This window comes from Pararge aegeria, chromosome 21 (genome assembly GCF_905163445.1).
Source record: "Pararge aegeria chromosome 21, ilParAegt1.1, whole genome shotgun sequence".
In the NCBI taxonomy this organism is placed as follows: domain Eukaryota; kingdom Metazoa; phylum Arthropoda; class Insecta; order Lepidoptera; family Nymphalidae; genus Pararge; species Pararge aegeria.
In genome coordinates, this window is record NC_053200.1 from 16,166,081 (window position 1) to 16,189,337 (window position 23,257).

Genomic DNA, 23,257 nt, shown 5'->3' on the forward strand with positions numbered 1-23,257 from the left:
GCGTGAGTAGATGTAACTTTATTCAACCAAATTAAATGTAATTCAAACTCCTTTCATTGTCACTGTAGTGACAAAGGGAAGCCGATATTCCACAGCCGTATCGTGTGACAACGCAAACAATCCTGCGCGGCCATCAATCAAATGTTTGGTGGGCGCATACATTTCATATGAAATTCTTTTTTTTTCTCATGCTCATATATTTTTTGTTGCACTGAAAAGCAGTGAGTATAAAATACGTTCATTATTTTGCTTCTGTTCGGTATATTAAAATACAAATTTAGTAACGTAAGAAATCAGAGCTTACCTACGTTCTCACGTGTTCGCGCGAATCTGGAAGAGTTCGGCAGCTTATTCAGTGTGTATGAAAGAGAAGAAAACACCAGTTACGCGTATATTCTTTCGTATATGGAGTGCACGGTAAAAAGTTGTTAATAGCCCTATCCCTATCCCTAGAGAGCAATAGACCTGTAGAGAGGAGATCGTTGCCATGAAGCGGCCAAGTACAGAGCTGATGATGATAATGATATTCCATACCAAGACCATATACAGAATAGATAATATATTGGCGTGAGTTGCTTGGCGTTTCCCGGCTGAGCGCCAAGAAATAATTATGTCGAGACGAGAAAATGGGTAGACATCACATCATAGTTCTGCTGGTTAAAACCAATTTAATTTTCCAACATCATCCTATTGATAGGAATGGCGCTCAATATTTAGTCAAAAATGGTTGTACAATTATTATTAATCGTCAACTTTAATATGACGTAACCTACCAAAGAACAGCCATTCCTTAGGCTATTGTAATTCTTCTACTAATTTATGATTTGTTCAAGTAGACCAAACCGTAGCTTTTTCCATAGTTATAAATACTTTATAAAATTAAAATTTTGTTTGACCAACCTTACCCTTTTACTTTAAAGCTTGAATGATTTTAAACTTGAACGTTTGAAGCAGAACGGTATAAATAAACAAAAATCTTTATAGCAGTTCCCAAAGGGAGAGGTAGCGAGCATATAACGAACCATCCGATCATAAAAATTGGGCTAGTCATTAATGAACCAACGGTAGGTATTCACGCCAAACGGTTCCGTAGCACCAGTATAAAGAAGGAAGTGAAGTATTTGAAAAAGATCCTTTTTTTGTTTTCCGATAGAAATTTTCTTAAAAGATACAAGACCCCTGTAGCAATCGAGTTATGTGGGATTTTTACCCATTAAAACCCGCTCGATAATAATTGGAAAAGATCCTAAGAAATCGTTCTGAAGGCACCTCAAATTAGTTTTTTATGACCGTAATAAAAATAAGTCCTAAAATGAGGGCCTACCCAGCTTCCCTCCAAGCAGGTCAAGACTTCTCAATGAGCTCTTGTCCCGAATCCAACAAGCGCATACTTCAATATAGCAATGCTAGCATGCTAAGCTGAGGCTTCATTGGTGATGCTTTTATAAGGACTTCATTCACAGTGTTTATCCTTAGGCCACCGCAAAACTTCTTGCAAAAATCCAAACCAACTACGCACTGTATAAACCAATATATTCATCAGTATAAATATATTACATAATAATAAATATACTACGACAAATACACACATCGCCCCATCTAGCCCCAAAGTAAGCGTAGCGTGTGCTATGGGTACTACGATGACTGATGAATATTTTTATGAATAATATACATAAAAATACTTATAATATACAGATAAACACCCAGACACTGAAAAACATTCATGTTCATCACACAAAACATTTTCCAGTCATGGGAATCGAACCCACGGCCTTTGACTCAAAAAGCAGGGTCACTACAAACTGCGCCAATGGGCCGTCAAAAATAATAGTATACAAACAAAGTTGAGTATTAAAATAATAATATTTATTAATGCATAAGTATGATAATGCGTAATAATAAGGCTTTATCATTCGCTTGTTAAGCGGTAATCCTTCCCCTACGGTAGCCTACTAGTCGGGAATTCTGAAGAGTTCGTTTCCAGCAGCCCTTACTATTCCGATCATTTGCGTGATGCTCTTCCGGTGAAGAAAAACATCAAGTTTAGCCTGCCTGTATGCCTGAGATTTCTCGCTTATTTACTCACACGTTTGAAACTAACCCATGCGCACTTGATGCGCATGGTGGGCTGGTAGCCACGTCTTTTAGTGGGCCGGTAATGGGTTGACTAGGATAAATCGGATAAATCGCTGGTTAAGGAACGCTGCCCCACGTCTGTAACTTGACAGTCTGGATTTGGCCAACCTTTCGCCCTTTACGTGAGGTCAGACTTAAAGTAGTCCGACGGAGGACCTTATTTATTATTAATAAACAACTTTAATTATCCAGATTAGAATTATGATAACTTGCTTGCTCTTTTCTATTTATACCTTTGGTCGTGTATATAATAGGATTTTAATTCATTTATTCACGATGATAACTATTTCAGGAATGTTTTTATACTTTCATCTAAAATGGCATCAACACTTATACATTTATTGGTACAAGTCAGAAAATGATCCCACTTCTGAATAACTGAAAGATAAAGTTTTCTAAATATAGTTGTAAATAGAAATAAAAAAGGGGGAAGATCTCTAAATAGTGGAGTGACCTTGAGTCAGCACGGGCCGTGACCGACACGCTTCTGTGACGATACTGCCTCTGTACCGACATTTTCAATTCCATACATTCGTATCTGATTCCGTTTATCTATATGAATAAAAATATTTCTGTTCGTTGTTATACACATCCCTTATAACAGTCGAAATAAAGTTTTTTGATTGAAAGCGCAGTTTTTTATATCGGAGTATAATATTTTCAAGACCAATAAACATGTATCTTTACCTATAATTGCTATTAATATGAGAAAGCGAGGAAGAACTAGGTATATAAACTTCTTATGTATTTCAATTCACATTCACAAGTACTTAAATTATGATCGATTTTTTTACATTTCTTTTATCGGGAGAAGTAACGACGATATTAGACGATAGTAAATAAACCAAATCTCTATGTTCTCTTGAGGCACTCTATTGTTTTCGTATCTTAAAATATTTTAAAATAGATATTGTTTTTTTTTTATAGATGTATTATTCCGACAAAGCGCTACTGGAACTGGTATATTTGGCATAAAAATACCAGCAGCTGTAAAACTACGCTTGTTATAATGCCGGTTTTTGTTATGGGACCGTTACACATCCGTGTTTCTGAAGCAAAAAATGCACTTAAGTTAGTTAGATAGGTTTTTATCGAAAGAATATCACACTACATTTCTAATATTAAGAAATAACAGTACCCATACGAATCATTTTAAAGATTCGCTTAAAAGGCTTTACTTACCAAAACCAATGGAGAATAAAGCCTTTGAAAGGTTGTTTTGCCAGTCATGACATATTATGGCTATGCAGCATAATGTCATAAGTTATTAATTCAATTACTTTGCTACCGCACTAGTTTGACATAAGTTATCATGAGGGTCAGGTCAAAGACTAGGAAATCTGGGCCTCTATTATATTCACACTTTGATTAAGTTCCTTTCTGTAAAGGTGTTCCTTTTGATTTGTTTTTGGAAACTACACCTCAAAAAATAATTTCAAGCGAAGCAGGTGAGATCTCATGCGAATCTTTCACCTTTTCAAAAATACGCACTGTCTGAAATTTTAGTTCCTTCAAACTTAACGTTCATAATATTTTAGTGCGAGCTTAGTAACGGTATTTCGTAAAACAAACAGCAGTCAAGCATACTGGCGCAGTAGGAATGCACCCGAGCTCTCGATGGTCAAGTGGACAGTATTCACAGTGTGGGGAATGCACTAATAAGACAGCGAAGAGTAGAATTATCAAGAGGGCATTAGGTCCCGCTTCCTTGACCGCGTCTTTTTCCCCCTTTTGACCTTTGCAATGCTGTTGGATACAAAGTTGCACCTTAGGAATTATATATGTAATAGGGACTATTATTTATTCTTTACGTACTTCATTCATACAACGGTATTCCTCAAGATTATCATATATGTATTATTTAAGTAGAATTCGGCCCGTTTTAACTAAAACAAGGAATCGCCTTAATCGAATGCTTAATGATTTAGGTGATGTCTTCAGAAAAAAAAACGTTTCACCAACACTTTGGTAATAACTATTGATTCAAGGTAGATATATGCCTTGGGATATCCTTGGATTAGGTGTTATATATTTAGGAATTGCCTTGTTCGTCGTTAGTGAATACGGGTATTAGAACTTTTGTGACAGAGCTCGTCCGGGAAGGTACTATCGCAATGCTTATTTCTGACGCAAAAATGCACTGCCGTATTCCGTTATCACTGGCACATTAGACTTAAGACCTACGCCTCAGGTTGAAGGACACCGGGTGGCACTTTGTAAGACGAGCTGCGAGGTCGTTACTTTGCAGCCTGTGTCTGAAAAGTAACGACCTCATAAGGTAGCTCTGAATGAATAAAGATTTTTGGGCACTACGGTGCTAGAATTAAGACTCTACACACGTGGTGCTGGTAGAAAAACCAGGAGATTATACGAGCCACAGGTAGCTGCTCAAAACATGTGTTACAAAATATACTATGAATATACTACGACAAGACACATATCGCCATCTAGTCCCAAAGTAAGCGTAGCTTGTGTTAAGGGTACTAACATGACTGATGAATATTGAATATGAATAATATATATTAATACTTACAATATACATAATAAACACCCAGACACTGTAAAATATTTTTGTTTATCGGACAAACATTTTCCAGTTGTAGGAGTCGAACCCACGGCCTTGGAATCAGAAAGCACGGTCACTGCGCCAATCGGTCGTCGTACAAGACCAAGGTATTTCGAAATATTGGTTAAAAGCAGTATTACTTTGCCGAAATCCATGATATACTATTAACATAATATTCATTGTGTATATGTGCCTATATTAACAACGCTGGGCAGATAGGTTGCTGATCGCATTAGACGATACTAAGAAAGAACAAGCTGCTGCCCGTCACTTATATTCCCTTAGTCGCCTCGTACGACATCTGCAGGAATAGGAGAGGTAGTGACAACTGTGTCCAGGCTTTCATCGCCACACGGCACATCACTTTTTTCTCCTTCCTCTTTCTTTCTTGCATCATATTAACACATTACCGGCCCACTACAGGACTCCAGTAGTCTCCAACAATGAGAAGGGGTTAAGGCGGTGGATTCCAAAAACCTTTGAGATGACATTTACATGCAGGTTTCGAGATGTTTTCCTTCACCGTTGAAGCAAGTGACATTTTTATGACTTAGGAAAGTTAAGAGGTGCGTTCTGAGATACGGACGCGGCCCCCCGAAAGTTTCCCCCACTGCTCCGAACAAGTTTTATTTCTTTACTACTAATCTCATTACGTTGAATTGATAACTTCCTCACTATCTCGGGTAAAGAGCTTTGCAGCCTTGTGTGTAGAAATCGTAAGCATGTTGTGTGTACGCGGTACTGAGCGTGTTATAAATAAACATAATTGGCCTCTTGCAGCGAACTTGCAGGTTACAGAGAGCCCTCGTTAATTGCGCTAATGAGTGCGCCTTCTCAGGGCCTTAAACCTTTAGGTGTGGCTTAGGAGCCGAACCATCGGAACTATGAATTTTGCAATGTCTTTTTTTATATTAATACTAGCGGACCCTCCCGACTTCGTCTGCGTATGAGTCAATCGAGAAGCTAGAATAGATCTGATACTAACATAATAATCATCGTGGCTACTGAGTTAGTAAGGTGTCATTATATTAGTTGATACATATACACTTACATCCATCTTCACAAACTTTCGCATTTATATAATTAGTAGGACGGTATGCATCCATTCATCGTTTTCCCATATGCCTTGCGACTTGCTTTTATTTGTGAAGAGTTATTACTTTATCTCCGACAGTATTTATCAGATCTTCATTAAAATTAGACAACTTGCTTGATTGTGTACACTTTCAAGTAAAAAAATAATTATTAAAATCGGTTTAAATTTAACGAAGCTATGAAGTAAAATTGATACAAATTATCATTCCGTTTCCCGAAGGAAACTTACTGTTTGTCGGGATAAAAAGTATCCTATATGTTATTATAAAAAGTATCCTATATATATATATATATAAGAACATGAAAACAATGCCCTATAAACCGAGAGGAACTTTGCATGACATGTAAGAAAGCCTAGTCATAAAAATTGCCGCAGATTTCTTTCACAAGTCTTTCTTTATTCAAATAGGAACATATATGACACTTTTGATGCGTACATTACATGTAAAATATAACATACTAGTACGATTGGTTGGCGATAACGAAATTCGTCCACTTAAAACTAACACTACGAGGGTTTCAAACGCGCCCTGGTCTAAGAAGAAGCCCACAACAAACTTAGCCAGTTGTTAGGTCCGGCCCCAACTTTGTTTCCTTTTTAGTTTTCTTATTACTAAGGTTGCCTGGCAGAGATCGCTACTTAGCGCTTAGTACAAATAAAGAGTATAAATAAATAAATAATTTTCTCATTTTTCACACGGAAGTTTTTTTAAAATATATTTTTATTTATATTTGAAATAAACTTACCCTACTCCTATAGGGTTTAATTGGGGATGAAAGTTTATTTGTTTAGACCGCGAACGGAAATGTCAGTTTTTCAAAAAATGGTTTATAATAATCATTCATTTATTTGCATTAAACGTAATATGTGGTAGATAGTTACGAAATAAATTTGTCCAAACAAGCTTTGCCAAAAACGCATGCGAATCTACAAATCTACTCAATCGTGAAATTAATTTATATTGAATATTAATCCATTAGGTTTTAATTTCAATTAGGAAGCTGTGCATTCGATTACCAAATTTTTGAGGCAGACAGGCAGAAGCGATGGAGCTGGTGATTGCGAGAGCGGCAGACGCGGGAGCTGAATGCTTTTAAGCAATCTTGTCATTAAATAATTCATTGTTTAAGCATCGGTAAGTCCAGAATTACGTTCGGAATGTTATAAAAGCGTATACTCAACCCCACGAAGGACTTCTGCACCTTTCGCAGATGAAATGCTAATCAATGTCTTTCAAGGGCCTAAATTATCAGTACGAACAATAGACTTATCTGCAAACTTTAACAAGTTACCAGTGAAATTATAAACGAGCCATAGAAAGCTAAGCCTATAGAATGCGCCTACGCATCGCGATCTCATTAGCGTGTGTACCGCACTGCACAGGGCTGCAATTATTATCTTTTATTTACGATTTACGAGAGCTGCCATGAAACTGTTTCACTACGCCTGTAGTTTGTAGTTAGAACAGCTTGTGGTACGTGTCCGATGTATACTGTAATAGCTTATAGGTACAAAGAAGGTAACAATTGTAGCAGTAGGTACGCGTACCTATATAAGATTTACAATAACTTTTTCCCACGTCCGGGACTCTCTTTCAACCCTGATTTAACCCTAGATTGGGTGTGGAGTCCAAGGTCGTGGGTTCGATTCCCACAACATGAAAAATGTTTGGGTAATGAACATGAATGTTTCTCAGTTTCTGGGTGTATATTGTAAGTACTTATGTATATTATTCATAAAATTTTTAGCAGTCATCTTAGTGCCCATAACACAAGGTACCTAACTTTTGGGGCTAGATGGCGATGTGTGTATTATCGTAGTACATATATTTATTCGTAAATGAAGTTATTTATTGTTAAGTATTATCAGAAATTGCTCTGCACGTCCAGTAGATGTAGATATGATTTTCCCCCAGATTGATGGGTACAGGGCAGCACTTAACATGGCGTGTCTCTCGCATACCCTGCGAAGTGTTGCTCTGTTTACAGGCGACTGGTTTTCACTTACCATCACGTAGGTCATCTGAATGAATGAATGAATACACTTTGATTGTACACCACGTAGAAAATTAACAGAGATACATATACAATAGCACAATAAGGTATAACGCATAATTTTGGCATCTGCTTGGTCTGTAAATCCTAACTGATATTATAAATGCGAAAGAATTCTTATTTGTCTGTTCTTCCTTCCTGTGCTAACTAAACAAACAATCAACTTAATTTTTGGCAACAGGAAAGTGTAGATAGTTATTCGATTGTTTCGATTTTCTTCTCTACGGTTCAGATACTACATGACGGAGCGCAAAGCTTGTCTTTTGACGAGTGTTTTAAAAAATGAGCGCCACCTATCACAACATCCCAACTAGTCACAACCAGAAGTCGAACATAATTCCATCCGTCAAATTGTAAAAGTAAACTCGGCTTCGAGAGTTAAACAAACACGTAACATCGCGGGCTACTGTCAAATTCAACAAACAACCTGTCCCTTATCAGGCCATGTGACAATTACAAGGTGCGAAAGAGATAAACGACTGTAGGAAAGTGTGAACACATCGAGTGACTATAGTGTGATCAATAAGTCTTTTCTGTTTGTTTATTTTAACCAAATAGGTATGTCAGTAATTTTTAAGTTAAGAAGATTCTGAGAATTATGGTTTTTTAAATTCCTTACATATTGCTTTGTTGAATTTATTTATTTCCTTCTAAATCATTATTATATAGTAAGTACCTAAGTATTTATTTGCTATAAAATATTGTTGTCCATTTGTACATTGTTATCCGACATAGGCGGATAATAATGTACAAATGGACAAATTAATTTTCAACTTTTAGGTGTCTGCCTGGGATTTCAAATACCTGATTCTTATCATACGATTTTGTGATGGTGAACTAATTTTTCACGGGATTTTGACATGCAAATATATAGTAGGACTCCTAACATTTGTGCGTTTATTAACACGCTTTTTTTATTACCTTGACTTTATGTTGCTGTGTACCGAATCTTCTAAACTGACTTTTTTTTATTTAAATAGCGGGCAAACGGGGTCATCTGATGTTAAGTGATCACCGCTGCCCATAAAAATCTGCAGCACCAGAGGAGCCACCGATCCGTTACCGGCTTTTAAGGAATTTGTTTATCCGACCGAATAACCCTAGACGACAGAATTATTTGAAACTAGCTCTTGCATTCGGTACGCTTGCGTTAGACTTTTTTTTTTTTTTTTTTTTGTCGTGGTGGAAAAGCTTTATGGCTACCTCTGTCCTTTTGGGCAGGACAGAGGTTATGTGGGACTCGTTTACCCGAACTAAAAACCACCACGGCATGTCCCTCTCGTTGGATTTATTGGACGTCCGGGGAACCCGTTGTACACTTCCCAGACGTCTACCAACAACCCCAGCTGATTGCCAGGGCTACTAAGCAAAGGAGGAGGTGATCAGGACAGCTTGACCCCCCCTCAGACCGCAGGGAGACTCGTATAGGGGTAGCTAGCCCAATAACTACCCGCCGCCTCCCAGAACGCTTGCGTTAGACTAGATTCTTTAAAAAAATCGGGTTGTCTTTAAATTTTCCATCCCTAGGTTACAATATTATTTTTTAAAATAAAATATACTTTATTACATTTTCTATGTCCTAATGTAGCAAAGTTTTAAAATGATCGGTTGAGAAATAACTATTTGAAAGCATAAAAACTAACTAAAATGCAAGTTGGCAATATTAGTTACGATTTTGCATAAGTATAATATCGTTTCTGATACGGACTGCTAAGGTTTGGAACGCTCTTTCGGCTTCGGTGTTTCCTGATACATACAACTTGAATGCTTTTAAGGCAAGAGTGTATAGGCATTAGGCCCCAACTTAGACCATCATTGCTTTAATTCAAGCATGATAGTTGTCATGCGCAGGTCTATCAAGTATAAAAAAAGAGTTTAAGCAATATTAACAATTGATACTTACGTGTCTATCTGCGATTTTATTATAGCAAAGATACCTACCAGTATAAATGAAACGAAAAATAATCACCATTTCTCTTCGCCATTATTGCCCTGCAGGTTTTAATGGCAGGACAATTAAGATGACTCCAACACGACCCGATTTGATCCCCGTCGCGCTGGCAGCCATTATACAGCGGGTATACAACTAATATAAAGCTGCTATACAAGTGTTTACGCTTAACTGTGGCTATTAATAATTGTTAATATCCTTTTCATTACACAGACTTTTGTTATAATATTGTATTGTTATTGGTATAGCATTTCGCTTAAGACTTTCTTACGACCTAATTACGGGAAACAATTCACTTTAGTTTCGGCATAAGAACTGCCTGCGGTGATGGCGGTGAGCGCAGTGGCAATTTGGAAATTAGTTTTTGAATTTTCTCTGGTCTGGTCTAGATACCAACCTACCCTACTCCAGTACAATGCCGTATAGAAACAAACGTTTGACTGCGATATCTCCTGGTAAGTGAAGATGCAGTCTAAGATGGTAGGGGACTGGGGTAATGGCGAAGTGTTCAACCAATATATTGATGTGCTTCGGTGGTGGCCGCTGGTTGGGTTGCGGTTGTGAGCGAAAGCGTTCCCGTGACCCAGTCACCAGGCGACGAGCTGGAACACGAGTGGTGGTATCCACGAGGATTTTCCCACGAGAAAAACAAAAGATGTGTTCCACCTATATCCCCAATCGGTTTCTAAGGAACGCTAAATCGCTTGGAGGCACGGCTTTGTCAGTAAGGTGGTAACTAGCCACGATCAGAGCCTTACCACGAAGAGGAAACTTAAAGAAGTAAACCTTTGTGCTTGACCAAAAATCAGTATTCAAATGTCAGTACAAATTTTGTATCAAAGAGAAGCTGTCCATTAGGATAGTATTATTAAGTAAGATTTATGATTCGCAGTCCAACTGTCGATATCATAAATCTCCCCCCCCAGCAAGATGGCCGCAAATCATACGTACAGAGGATTTATTGCAGCTGCGCGTGCGGCGACTTCAGGTACAATTATTTATGTGTTATTTTGTTACATGTAATAACAATTTAATAGGATTACTGCATACCAGATGCTTCCTGCGACTTTGTCTTTCTTGCTGAAGGGCAACATCGTGATTCACCTACAAAATTTCACAAACAACTTTAACATTCCTCAGTATAATATATTTATTTAATAATAATTTTAAGACATTGTATATAACGTTGGCTTCCTAAATAAATAAATATATTTTTGATTGTATTATTTTTACACGGTACCATGTTGTCTTTATTTATATTATAACACAGATTTACCTATTTAGTTTTTTTTTTTATATGAAAATATCGAAATAAATTAACAGTTTTGTCAGCTTCAATAACCTAACTGCATGTTAAAAAATAACACAACCTGCATGCGAACTCTCGTATCCCGCTTCACCAACCTCCTTGAGATAGATGGTATTCGAAAAATTCTCTCTTTTTCTTCCTTTTTTTAAAGTAAAACATAAGAGTTTACGAATGTGGTTATCGCCATCATCTCACTACCGTGTAATTCTTATGTACGCATCAAAAGTGCCACCTGTGGGCCTACTTGAATAAAGATATTTTTGACTTTGACTTTGACTTTGACTTTATAAGTTTCCCACGAATTGAGAATTTAAATTTTTCTTGAAACAAGTGTAACGTGATGCTACACATGCTAGCCATCAGATAAAGAGTTTACTCACCAAGCTGGGCCAATGCAGGCTGGCTGGCAGGTTAAATAAACTCCAACTAAGTACCGCTTATTATCAAGTTCAAATATAAGGTTTTTTTTTTTTTTTTTTTTATTAACGATAGGCCAGCGTTTGACGACAATCATGCCCGTTAGAAAGCAATGATGAGGTCTAGGTTGGAGCACGCTTGCCTAGAAAAAGCCTATTCACTCTAGCCTTGAAGGTACCTAAATTATACGTGGCAGGAAACACAGTTACCGGGAGGGCGTTCCACATCTTAGCGGCACGTATCAGAAACGTGGATAAAAAACGTTTCGTGCGTGTTGATGGGATATCAACCACATAAGGATGCCACCGCTCTCGGTGTCTCGCTGTTCTGTGGTAAAACGGGGAAGGGGGAACAAGATTGTGAAGTTCCTGAGCACACTCACCGAAGTATATCCGGTAAAAAACCGATAAACAGGCAACATTGCGTCGGTGCTGGACACTATGTAGTTTCGCCTGCGTTAACGAATTGTCGCCTATAATTCTCCTGGCGCGACGATCCACCGAATCCAAAGCTTCAAGTTGGTACTTGGCAGAGCCACCCCACAGGTGACTACAGTACTCCATGCAGGTTCGCACTTGAGCCTGGTACAGTGCGAGGCGTTGACCTGGCGTGAAGTACCGCCTAATCTTATTGAGGATACCAAGTTTTTTAGCTGCCACTTTGGCTTTGGACTCGATGCATTTGCCAAAATTGAGATTGGATGAGATGTTGACACCCAAGAGCTCAATATGGTCGCTAATTGGTACGGATACACCCCGGAAAGTGGGAGCCAAGGTGAAAGGGCTCTTTTTTGCGGAAAATAAACACGACTGCGTCTTGGCAGCATTGAACTTAACCAAATTGGCGTCACCCCAATCAGACACCTCTTTTAGAGTCAAGTTAATACGCTCCACCAAGGACTCTCTATGCTCAAGGATATCATTAGCACTGGCCCTAGGGCTGGACAAGTACCTCTCCGTAACGGTGCTGTCATCAGCGTACCCAAAAAGATTGGGATTCAAAAGATCGTTGATGTGTAGCAGAAAGAGAGTAGCGGAGAGGACAGATCCCTGAGGAACACCGGCATTGACAGCCATGAGGTTAGAAGAGTGGCCATCGACAACCACTCGAAAAGACCGTTCCCTCAAAAAATCAGATATCCAGCTGCAAAGGCCAGCAGGTATTCCGTAAGCAGAAAGCTTACTGAGAAGGCCGCCGTGCCAGACCCGATCAAAAGCCTTGGAGATATCCAGAGAGACAGCAAGTGCCTCACCGTGTTTCTCAATGGCTTCGCCCCATGTATGAGTGGCATACACTAGAAGATCACCAGTAGACCGGTTCTTACGGAAACCATACTGTCGGTCTGATATAAGATCGTTTCCTTCTAGGTATGAGAGGAGCTTGTTATACTATGTCTTCCTTCTACATTTGTTATTAATCCATAACGAATGTGTCAGTGATGCCTCTCTAGAATACCTTCCAACACAATTGTAAATCCACAACAATACATAAAGTATATGTTTAACAATCAAAAAATCAAAAGACATGAGACAATCTTTAGGCAGGCCTTGGCAGTAAAAACATTCTGTATGCAGTCACGTAAAACAGCATGACACTTCGACACCACAGCAGATTTACTTATTCTGTAATTATATTCATTACAATAATACGAAAAAGATATTAATTTTACTGCATTTTATGTTTTACTTTGACTCAATACTTCTTATACCTTTATATTTGACGCGTACTGGGCGTCCTATAAAAAAATTCTCGATAAGTATTTTATACAAAAACAAATGGCTTAATTTTATAGCTAAACGAAGCTAGTAATGGCATTAAAACCATAAACTGCTTTTCTATGTTAATTAGACAGAATTTGTAAGTATAATCAGTTACTAACGGGTGTCACTATTAAGGAAATTACTTAATTTGACAATACGTGCCCACGATGTTGGAATTTAAACTATTTTCATTTTTACCAGCTTCTCAAGGTTAAATTCTCATTCAGTTAAAAAAAATATAGTGTTGCAGGGATTGTTTGCGTCCTGAGGAAGGATGTGGTGAAGCCCTATTTTTAGCGAATCCTGTACAGTTGATACTGCAGCTACATTTGACTTTTTAAACTTTGGGTACAACGTTACTTTGTGGAACTCTTTGATATACAATGAACATAAGGTTTTATTTTATTTTTTATTTGCCAACTTTTATTTATTCTTTATTTTTAATAGATACATTACATCTGGATCGATTTTGGTTGGGATCGATAGCAACAGAACAAATCTTTCTTTTACTTGCAGTATCAAGATTAATAAAAAATAAACATAGAATACTATAAAAAATCAAATGAATATTAGATTAAAGCTTAATATTTATAAATATAATCGCTATGGGTGGGCCGCCAAACGATTTAGCATTCCAGTACGATGCCGATTAGAAGCGATTAGTGGTATGGATTTCATATAATTTTCATAACCCCAAAGGGTTAGCCCGTACTATCTTAGACTGCATCATCACTTAAAATCAGATGATAATAATAAGATGAGGTTGCAGTTATGGATTAACTTGTAATAGAATATGAAAAACATACTATATCCATATAAATAAAAAAAACGTAATCCTAAAAAGGAGGAAATGATCTCAGGTTAAACTCGGGAACACATCATTGGCGTCATGACTACTGGTATCCATTTTTTAAAAGAACTCCAGATATTCAAACAAATATATAAATTGATTGTGAGATGGGGATAACAAAAATAATACCAAGCTAAATTTGTTGTGGGCTCTTCAGATCAGGAGCCCTCGTAGCTTTAAATTTAAATTGGCGAATGTAGTTTTCACCATCGGTTTGGTTAAAGGCTATTTTCTATAACTACGACATTTTTAGCGATATGACTTATGTGCATTATGGCAAATCGCAAATTTAACTTCTGCTGCTTTCATTATATACATAAATGAAAGAGAAGGTATAATAACTATAGTATTGACCCCCAGCAGTGACCACTACGCGATAGTATCGTGCTCGCCACTGTTTCAAAGCGACGCTACATTGTATTGGAGAAACATAATTCCTTGTTAATCTTGTCTTTAACTGGATTAGGTTTATGCTACAAATACCCTACCATCGCACAGCTAACAATCAGAGTTTATATTAAAAAGCTGTGCAATGGCTATACAAGAACCTTATAGCAATCGTAAAGCATTATAGAAATATTAAAGAACCACAAGTGTAGCATTCATCTATTTAATTATTCTGATTAATGATTTAAATTATATTGATTAATTTATGGAAACATACACATATTACCTATTTTTATAACAAAAGCAGAAACTTTTGAAGAAAAAAAAAATAAACAAAAATGCGATTATTTCTTCCTCCGTTTTTCATGTTCGCCCTTTTTCTTTTTTCCGATTCGAGATGACTATACAATATCTGTCTCCGGAATGGAAGCTAATTCTGTACCAAATTTCAACTACATCGTTACAGTGAGTAACTAAACAACAAACAAACATACTGTGTAACTGTGACTGTATAACTAGTAAAGTATTAGTAGATAGATGTATTCTTATTATATAAATGTGATAGTGTTTTTGTTGGTTTTTCAGTCTTTCACGCAATACCTTTTGCATTTATAACGTGGACAGACCTAGGTTGTTATGTTATAGGTAGCTTGATCCCTCGCATTTCCGGCTTTCTGTGTGAAACTATTTCGTCAACAAACAAGTTATTCTATCCTTTATAGCTATTAATTGCGAAAATTTACATAACTTCGTTCACTTTTATGTTTAAACAGTTATTTAATTAAACATAAATGTTTCGATGTAGACAGGTTTGTTATGTTGCGTACAATAGTAATATGTTTTTAAAGATTTCATGGCAAAACATGTTTATGACTGCCTTCACAGCAACAACGCAAGCTTGCTAAGTGCCTGATAAGAAAGCTCAGAGTAATCCAGTGGGCGTTTAAAAGAAGTCTTGAGAAGATTGAACAACTATCAGCATCATCATCAATTCAACCGGATGATGTCTACTGCTGGACAATGATCTCTGTCCTCCTTATTGGGGGCCGACCTAAGCTGCGTTAACCGATGCGGGGTCGCTATTCCAGCACCTGAGGACCCCAACGTCCATCGGTTCTCCGGGCTATGTGCCCCGTCCGCTGCTTCACTTCAGCTTCGCGACTCGCTGAGCTATGCCGGTAACTCAAGTTTTACGTCCTACGCATCTACTCATTTCTGATATGATCGCGGAGAGATAAAGGTTGTATAGCTCTCTTCAATTACTCTGAGCCTTCTTGTGAGGAACAGGCTCAACGTTGGCGTTCCAAGGCGTTGTCATAGCGACTAGGCACTGTAAAAAGCAATATTTTTTTTAAAGACAGCTGGATATTGTCTGTCTTTTACTATATTTTATTAGACAGGCCATATCTAGCAAGTGGCACAAGACAGTGAAGAGTGTAAATCACAACAGTGCAATTATCTTTTTCATAGACAGAAAAAAATTATATTCCAATAACGGAAACTGGTTAAAAATTTAATTAACGCAATTCCACTTTAAAGTAGTAATTTTTTTAACACTACGTACAAGAACTGCGCAATAATCGTTCTTCTGAAAACATTATTTTGACCCAAACATATATATGTCGAAGAATTGGGTTCAATCGATAATATTAGTGTTTAGAATACAAAAGTCTTTATTATAGTAACACGTAAAAGTAAAATATAGTATGCTGTGTATTAAATTATATAGAGGCAAACAGAACCATGCAACCAAGCAACCAAGCAACTTATCGACTCGAACTTGCCAATTTTATTTTCTTCAACACAGTTCACAGGTGTAGACCGCAAACTTTACGGTTTCCGGTGAGCCGTCATTAGGAATAGCGGCTAACCGCTTAGTTAGGTATTCCCTCACAATGGATAATACGCTATTCTCTACAAAGTTTCCAATGATTTTACTTGCATTGGCAATAAAATGTATATAGGATTATTGTCTAGCTTTTTTTTTAAATTCCACTATAAGTTAGCCCTTGACTGCAACCTCCTTTACTTGTAAGTGAGGATGCAGTCTTAGTTTGTAAATCCTTACCTTTTGGGGTATGCCAATTATTGTAAACCCATACGCTATGCGACATCGTACCAGAACGCTAAATCGCTTATCGGTAGCGTGGTAACTAGCCACGACCAAAGCCAGACCAGATCAGAGAAAATTCAGAATTTCTAAATTCCCAAAAAGCTCCTAAGGGCTATTCGAAAGCTTGTTATTCAAGGTTAACATGAACTTATGAAGTAAATCACGCACTTTGCACTTAAACCTTGCAGTATGTCACATACAGTTATGTAATTTTATTGTGTGTGAGTTTATGTTCATACGCTGAGAAACAAGTTATATTATTGTCGAGCAAAAAACAATTTAATAACTTGGTTGGGCAGCATTCAATTTTTTTTAAAAAGATATCCAGTTTATAAGGTATTTCCCTCTACCTTATATTTTTTTTTTTTAAGAAAAAGTAAATGATTTTCTTTTAAATTTAATATCGTAACCTTAAAGTAATATAAGGTAGAGAGACATACCTAATGGAAAATATCCAGTTCATAATTATTAAATACAGGCAGAATGCAAATAATGGCAAGTTAACGATGTGATGCCGTTGAAGTCTTTTCTATGAATGTCGAATGTCGGTATGCGCCTCGACAGAAATGGCAGTAATGTTGAGAAAACTGGAGACTGTAATTTCTGATTTATGAGCTTGCCAACAACGCAGAGGTCAAGTTATACTATTGTTCTATTGTTGGTGGGTAAAAGGTTAAAATAAACTGGTACACTAAGAAGTTTAGAAAATCAATAGGAAATATAAAAAAATATATGCATTCCAATGTTTTTATCATACACAATAGTTATGAATATATCTAGAAGATTAAAATGCCGAGTGAATGCTAACGCTATGTGTAGTAAAAGTGTGCGTGAAATTTTTTGTGCAAAGCTGAAATGCCAAAATCAGGTCATGTGAAATGTGTGGTCCTTGTTGTGTTGTTAGCAATCACTTTCAGCTGCGCTAAAAGGTGCCAAATTATCGGCTGTGTTATTGTATCTAGGTCTAACGTGATAATAAGGTTATTTATCTTTATTATAGTAGTAGTATCTATACTTATAATAAATCTGTAACTGGAAGATTTCTGTACATTTAATATATTTTTAAAATTTTGGGGGGGGATGCTTTATAATCGATACTGAGTCCAAAACAGATTTTTATTTAATTTTTGTCTGTCTGTCTGTTTGTCCGGGCATCACGTCAAAACTACTAAACGGACTAAAATAATATTTGGTATAGTTGCAGCTGAAATTTCGGGTCAACATATAAGATACTTTTTACCCCGATAAACAATAAGTTTCCTCCGGGAAACGGGATGAAAATTTTTATCAACTTCACTTCATAGCTCCGTTAAATTTGAACCAATTTTAATAATTCTTTTTTATCTGAAAGTGTATACTATTAAGCATGTATTGTCTAATTTTAATGAAGATCTGATAAATATTGTCGGAGATAAAGGACATAACTCTTTACAGATATCTAGAAGGCATATGGGACAATGATCGAATGCATGCGTTCCATACTGGAATAGCTCATAGGCTTCTTTTTATCCCGGAAAAGCAAACAGCTCCTACAGGATAGCATCGCTATTTTTTCCGCATTTGTCTTTCAAAATCCGCGCAACGGAGTTTTAGATTGACGTGGTTTTTTTAGATTAGGCATAGTTGCAATATTATCAAGCTTTTGAGTTTGTTTGGTTGAACGCGCTAATCTCAAAAAATGCTGTTTCGATTTCGATTTTTTTTTGGATCGGTAGTATCAATTAATGCTGTTTTTTAATTCCGATGCGTGCGATGCGTGAACGGTAAACAACCGAAATATGTAGTAAGTACTCGTATATCGGAATTGTTTCTTTTAAGTTCTATGAAACATTCCGCGACAACATACAACTACTTTTGAAGTAGGCTCATTCGCGGACGAAGTCGCCCGGATCCGCTAGTTATTAATATAGTTACAGTAGCCTTATTTGTTTTAAATAAGAATAAAAGAATATACTTACTCATTGCAGCTAGTCACCATAGTCTGGGAGACGGTCACCAAAGTCGTAGTCTTCGTCGTCAACTTATCACCAACACACTTCTTCCTAAAGCACTTGTCTAACACTGCATCCTCCTGCACTGACTGTAACACTTCCTTCACTTTATTCGGTCTCGTTTTCACCGACGACCTCTGAAACTTAAGATTAGCCATGCTCTTCCCATCACTTGTGATCTCAGACTCTTCGGTAACCAAAGCACCTCTTTTAGTCTTACACACCATTTTTGAGGATTTACCAAAAACATCTCCGTTTTTATGAAGCACTTCATTAGAGTCTATTACTTCGCTTTCATCAGGAGGTAAACTGTTTAGTATGTGTTTTATACTATCACTATTGAGGTTAGAAGAGAAGATCTCGTTGATACCTTCGTAGTTTTGTATTGGTTGTCGTCTTTGGTCTTTGTGCCATGTTTTGTTGAAACCATATATAGGTTCCGATTCAGCTCCGAACCATTCTTTAGGATTATTTCCTTTCTCGTCTGGCGCTGGTTCAATTTTGTTGGAGATGTTGTCTTCGAAGAAGTCATCTGTTAATTCAGTTATTTGCGCCCCTTGTCGTTTTGTATCAGGGTTGTCGAAAAACGTGGTCGGATTGTTAACTTTTCTTCTTCCATAAAGTTGTCTGTAGTATTTTTCTTGGTCGCCATACATCCAACATACCTTCCACCATTGTTTGCACATCAGTATGTTAGCGGAGTTGGATGATTTAACATGTCTAGTTGCTGTCGTCGACATCGTGGTTTTTTGTAACTTGTGGCTAAAAACCTGTTGAGTTGGTTACGTTTGGAATAATATCATTGTATATGGTATGAAATAATGGCGATGACAAATTGACGTGTTTTTTTTCATGTAAATTTACTTGATGGATGTGTCATTGTGGAACAAGTAAAGTAATTATATTTACATTGTAAGTAACCGTACTTATACGTTTCAGAAAATACAACTAAATCCATCAATGAATATAATAATATTCTCTTCGATTAATATATTTTCCTATAGTTTAGTAGTAAATCTTCCATCACTAAAACTATGTATAAAACGGACAGACATGCAGAATTGTGTGTGTTTGTATTGCTGGATTGACGAAGTATCCCGTTTATAATTGGAAATAATACATATTTTGCACCGTCTCTATAAGCTGTTCATATTTGCCGACAATATAATTGCCTGTTATGCCTTATAACCTATTAGCCCTTTGTTTCACTCAATTTAAATTCCCTATTCCTTATTTCCTTTACATAGAGTTCACTTCTGTTTAGGTAACTACCATAACAGGTCTGATTCTTTGTGTCATATTACCGAGTGATAAAGTTCAAGTTTGCATGTTGTTTAATGGAATCCAGTGGATTGGAACCTGCCCATTACCCGTAATTCCGTTCTATCCCGTGGCCACTTCCCTTTATTTATTGCCTTATCATTCCCGCTATGTGATTTACCGGTTTATTTGAAATTTGAAATAGTTCGAACGATTTCTTATGTTATGATTTTGAATTCTAATTTAAAGATAATTGAAATGGGATAAATTTACCGTAATTTATAGCTTTTGAAGTATTATTTAACTATGTCCTTACCTACTCGAGAACGATAGATATTAGGAAAATTGCCTGTGGGTGACCTATATAGGTTATATAGTTGTTTTTTTTTAAATAGTTGATAATTGATGGACCAAACAGATAGCCTACTTGATGGTAAGTGGAAAACCATCGCCTATAAACAGAGCAACACTTCGCAGGGCATGCAAGAAACCTATCCTGCAAAATGTTGCGAAGCGTAGATGTAAAGGAAGCGTAGATGTTAAGAAGTGCGTAAAAGTCATGTTCCCAAATTAGACGGCCTACTGGCGCAGAGGACAGCGACCCTGCTTTCTGAGTCCTAGGCCGTGAGTTCGATTCCCACAACTGGTAAATGTTTGTTAGATAAACATGATTGTCTTTTAGTGTCTGGGTGTTCCGTATATTATAAGTTTTTATGTGTATTTTTTTAATAAAAATATTCAACAGCTATCTTAGTACCCATAACACAACCTAAGCTTACTTTGGGAGTAGACGGCGATCTGTATATTGTCGTAGTATATATGTATATATATTTAAAAAAAATACACAACCACACTCTTAAGCAGCATTGCGACAATGCTGCTTAGCGGCTGAAATACTTGGTTGAAGTACTGGTTTACTTGATGCTACTACTTCCCCGGACGAGCTCTATATACAGTTATATACAATTTGTTAATATTGCTTCTTAAATTGAATTAAAGCCCATTGAAAAACGTACTGGTGCTAATAAATACTGTTTTTACTCTATTTTCGTTTTAATAAATAAGAAGCACAATCTCTGAAGTAAACGGTTATTTCGAAAGATAAAACGAAAAGGCCACGTAAAAGCTCGTTAGCGATGTTAATGACCATAAAATTACTACAGTTTTACCTTTTACGGCACAAATTTTATGACATGTACGCGAAATGTATCGCAGTACTGTTTTTGGAATAAGTATTTTTGGAATAGCTTAGGAAACATTGAAAGATCAAGAAGATTCGCCCACGGATCCATATCAAAATCAAAAGTCAAAGTCAAAAATATCTTTATTCAGGTAGGCCATAGGTGGCACTTTTGATGCGTACACTACATGAGAATTACACGTTAGTGAGATGATGGCGATAAACATATTCGTAAAATTAAAACTAAAGCTACGAGGGTTCCATACGCATCGTATATCATATTCTCAGTTACTTTTGTCCAGGTTAAGAACGTTGCTATTCAATGGTTTAAGATTAAAGAAAAACTCAATGGTATGTGGAAGATCTCTTAGGAGATCAGAACGCCGTATTACTGCTGTGATTGAATTACCCACATTAATGCACTGTAAGGCATCAATATGAGGTACTTTAGTAACGAGCAAGCTACAATACCCAAAAACCACGACCATTCCACCAACACTGAGAAGAGGATGGAATTAGTTCAGTATGACCGTCACTTTCTTTATCTGATGTCAACTTAGCTCAAGCAATCTCAAGAGATCACGTAACCGCGATTATTGAATACATATTTTTTTTCAATTGATAGCGGGCAAACGAGCAAGTGGGTCACCTGATGTTTAGTGATCATCGCCGCCTTTAAATAACTGCAGCACCACAGGAGCCACCAGTGCGTTGCCGGATTTTAAGGAATTTGTTTATCCGCCCCTTGAATAACCCTAGATTAAAGGAAATACGTCAGATGGGAGATTCTTCCACAATTTGTAAGTACGCGGTAGAAATGATCTGTTATTACGAATAGTAGAAGAATACCAGGCGTCCACATAATGAGGATCGAATTTCTTTATGTGAGGTCTTACTCGCCATACCCCTAATTTTATCCAACGTGACTTTTTACCACCACTCTTAACCACTAAGTATCAAATTACCGGTAAGATGCCAACTAACTATGATCAATCACCTAGCTCGAAACGCTGAGAACATCGAAATAGTAAATGTCCAGTCGCCCAGCTTTATTAATCGTAAACCGCTAACTCAAATTCATAAGATCAAATTGCTCTAACTGTCCACGATGTAATTGAATAGAATAGAATTAATAACACGGAGGCGATGGAAGGCACGCAGCGAGGCAGGCTCCATTAAAAATCAATTATCGGCAAAAACCTGCCACCTGCCTGCGCTGCCGCGGGCGGGGCCGGGTGCGACGCGCTAGCGAGGCTGTGAGCTAGTCGTGTAATGTGGTCGAACTACGAGTATAACTGTACGTAACATGCTGGTAGTAGAAACAGAATGGGGATCCTCAAGAACTCGCGATAAGAATATATCATCTCTTACTTATACCCATTCGCACCTCATTCGCGCATTATTCGACCTGAGTGGGTCTCCGAATGAAAGGATGAAAGAAAACACTTTTATTGTACACAAAACAAAAGTACAATAAAATTAGAAAAGTACAAAACAGCGTATACAATTTCACGGCCTAATCGCTAGGTAGCGATCTCGTCCAGGCTACTAAAAAAAAGGTCGGTGGTGCACATACTCGTATAACTTTAAATATATTAACTAGCTTGTTAGATACGGTTATAATAAGTGAAATCGGAATACCATCTGAGAAAAGTATAAAAATCCTTAACAAGGATGTGTATATGATATAATAACATCATACCGTAGGTAATATTAATAATCTAACTCTTAATAAATCGTGTTTACGAGACGATTGACGAATTTCTTAATGACAAGTCTGCTTGAAAGAAGGCCGCTCCGTTTTCCTGTCTCAAAATATTGCAAAATGAAAAAAAATTGTTCAACTGTTAAATGCAGTTCAAATAGAGCAATCTGTTGAGTTTCTTGCCGGTTTCTTTTCGGTACAATTTGCCTTCCGAACCGTTAGTAGAGTCACTACAAAAAATACTGACTGGACGTTCCAAAAATGTTTTTAAACTAAAGAAATAAATGTTATGTTATATTGTTGTGTTATATATTCTATTTTGCAAAAACTTGAACACAGGGATTGTTTAAAAAAAAGTTTCAGTTTGTATAGGAATTGCGTCTTTAGATTGCTTTCGATAGATGGCGTTTTATAGTATCCCGACCACCATTACCGCTATTGCCGCCGCTGCCGCTAGTCACTGGGACAGTCATGTGTTACAG

At 37.1% G+C, this 23,257-nt stretch overlaps 1 protein-coding gene across 1 annotated transcript in view; it reads right to left on the minus strand.

The window, feature by feature from the left end:
• The window catches only part of LOC120633378 (protein prickle-like), a 198,641-nt gene extending 179,271 nt beyond the window's left edge, over positions 1-19,370 (minus strand). The window contains exon 1 of the mRNA XM_039903581.1: positions 18,598-19,370. Within this exon, the coding sequence (XP_039759515.1) occupies positions 18,598-19,370 (773 nt within the window). The remainder of the gene's footprint in view (positions 1-18,597) is intronic.
• Positions 19,371-23,257: the final 3,887 nt, after the last annotated feature.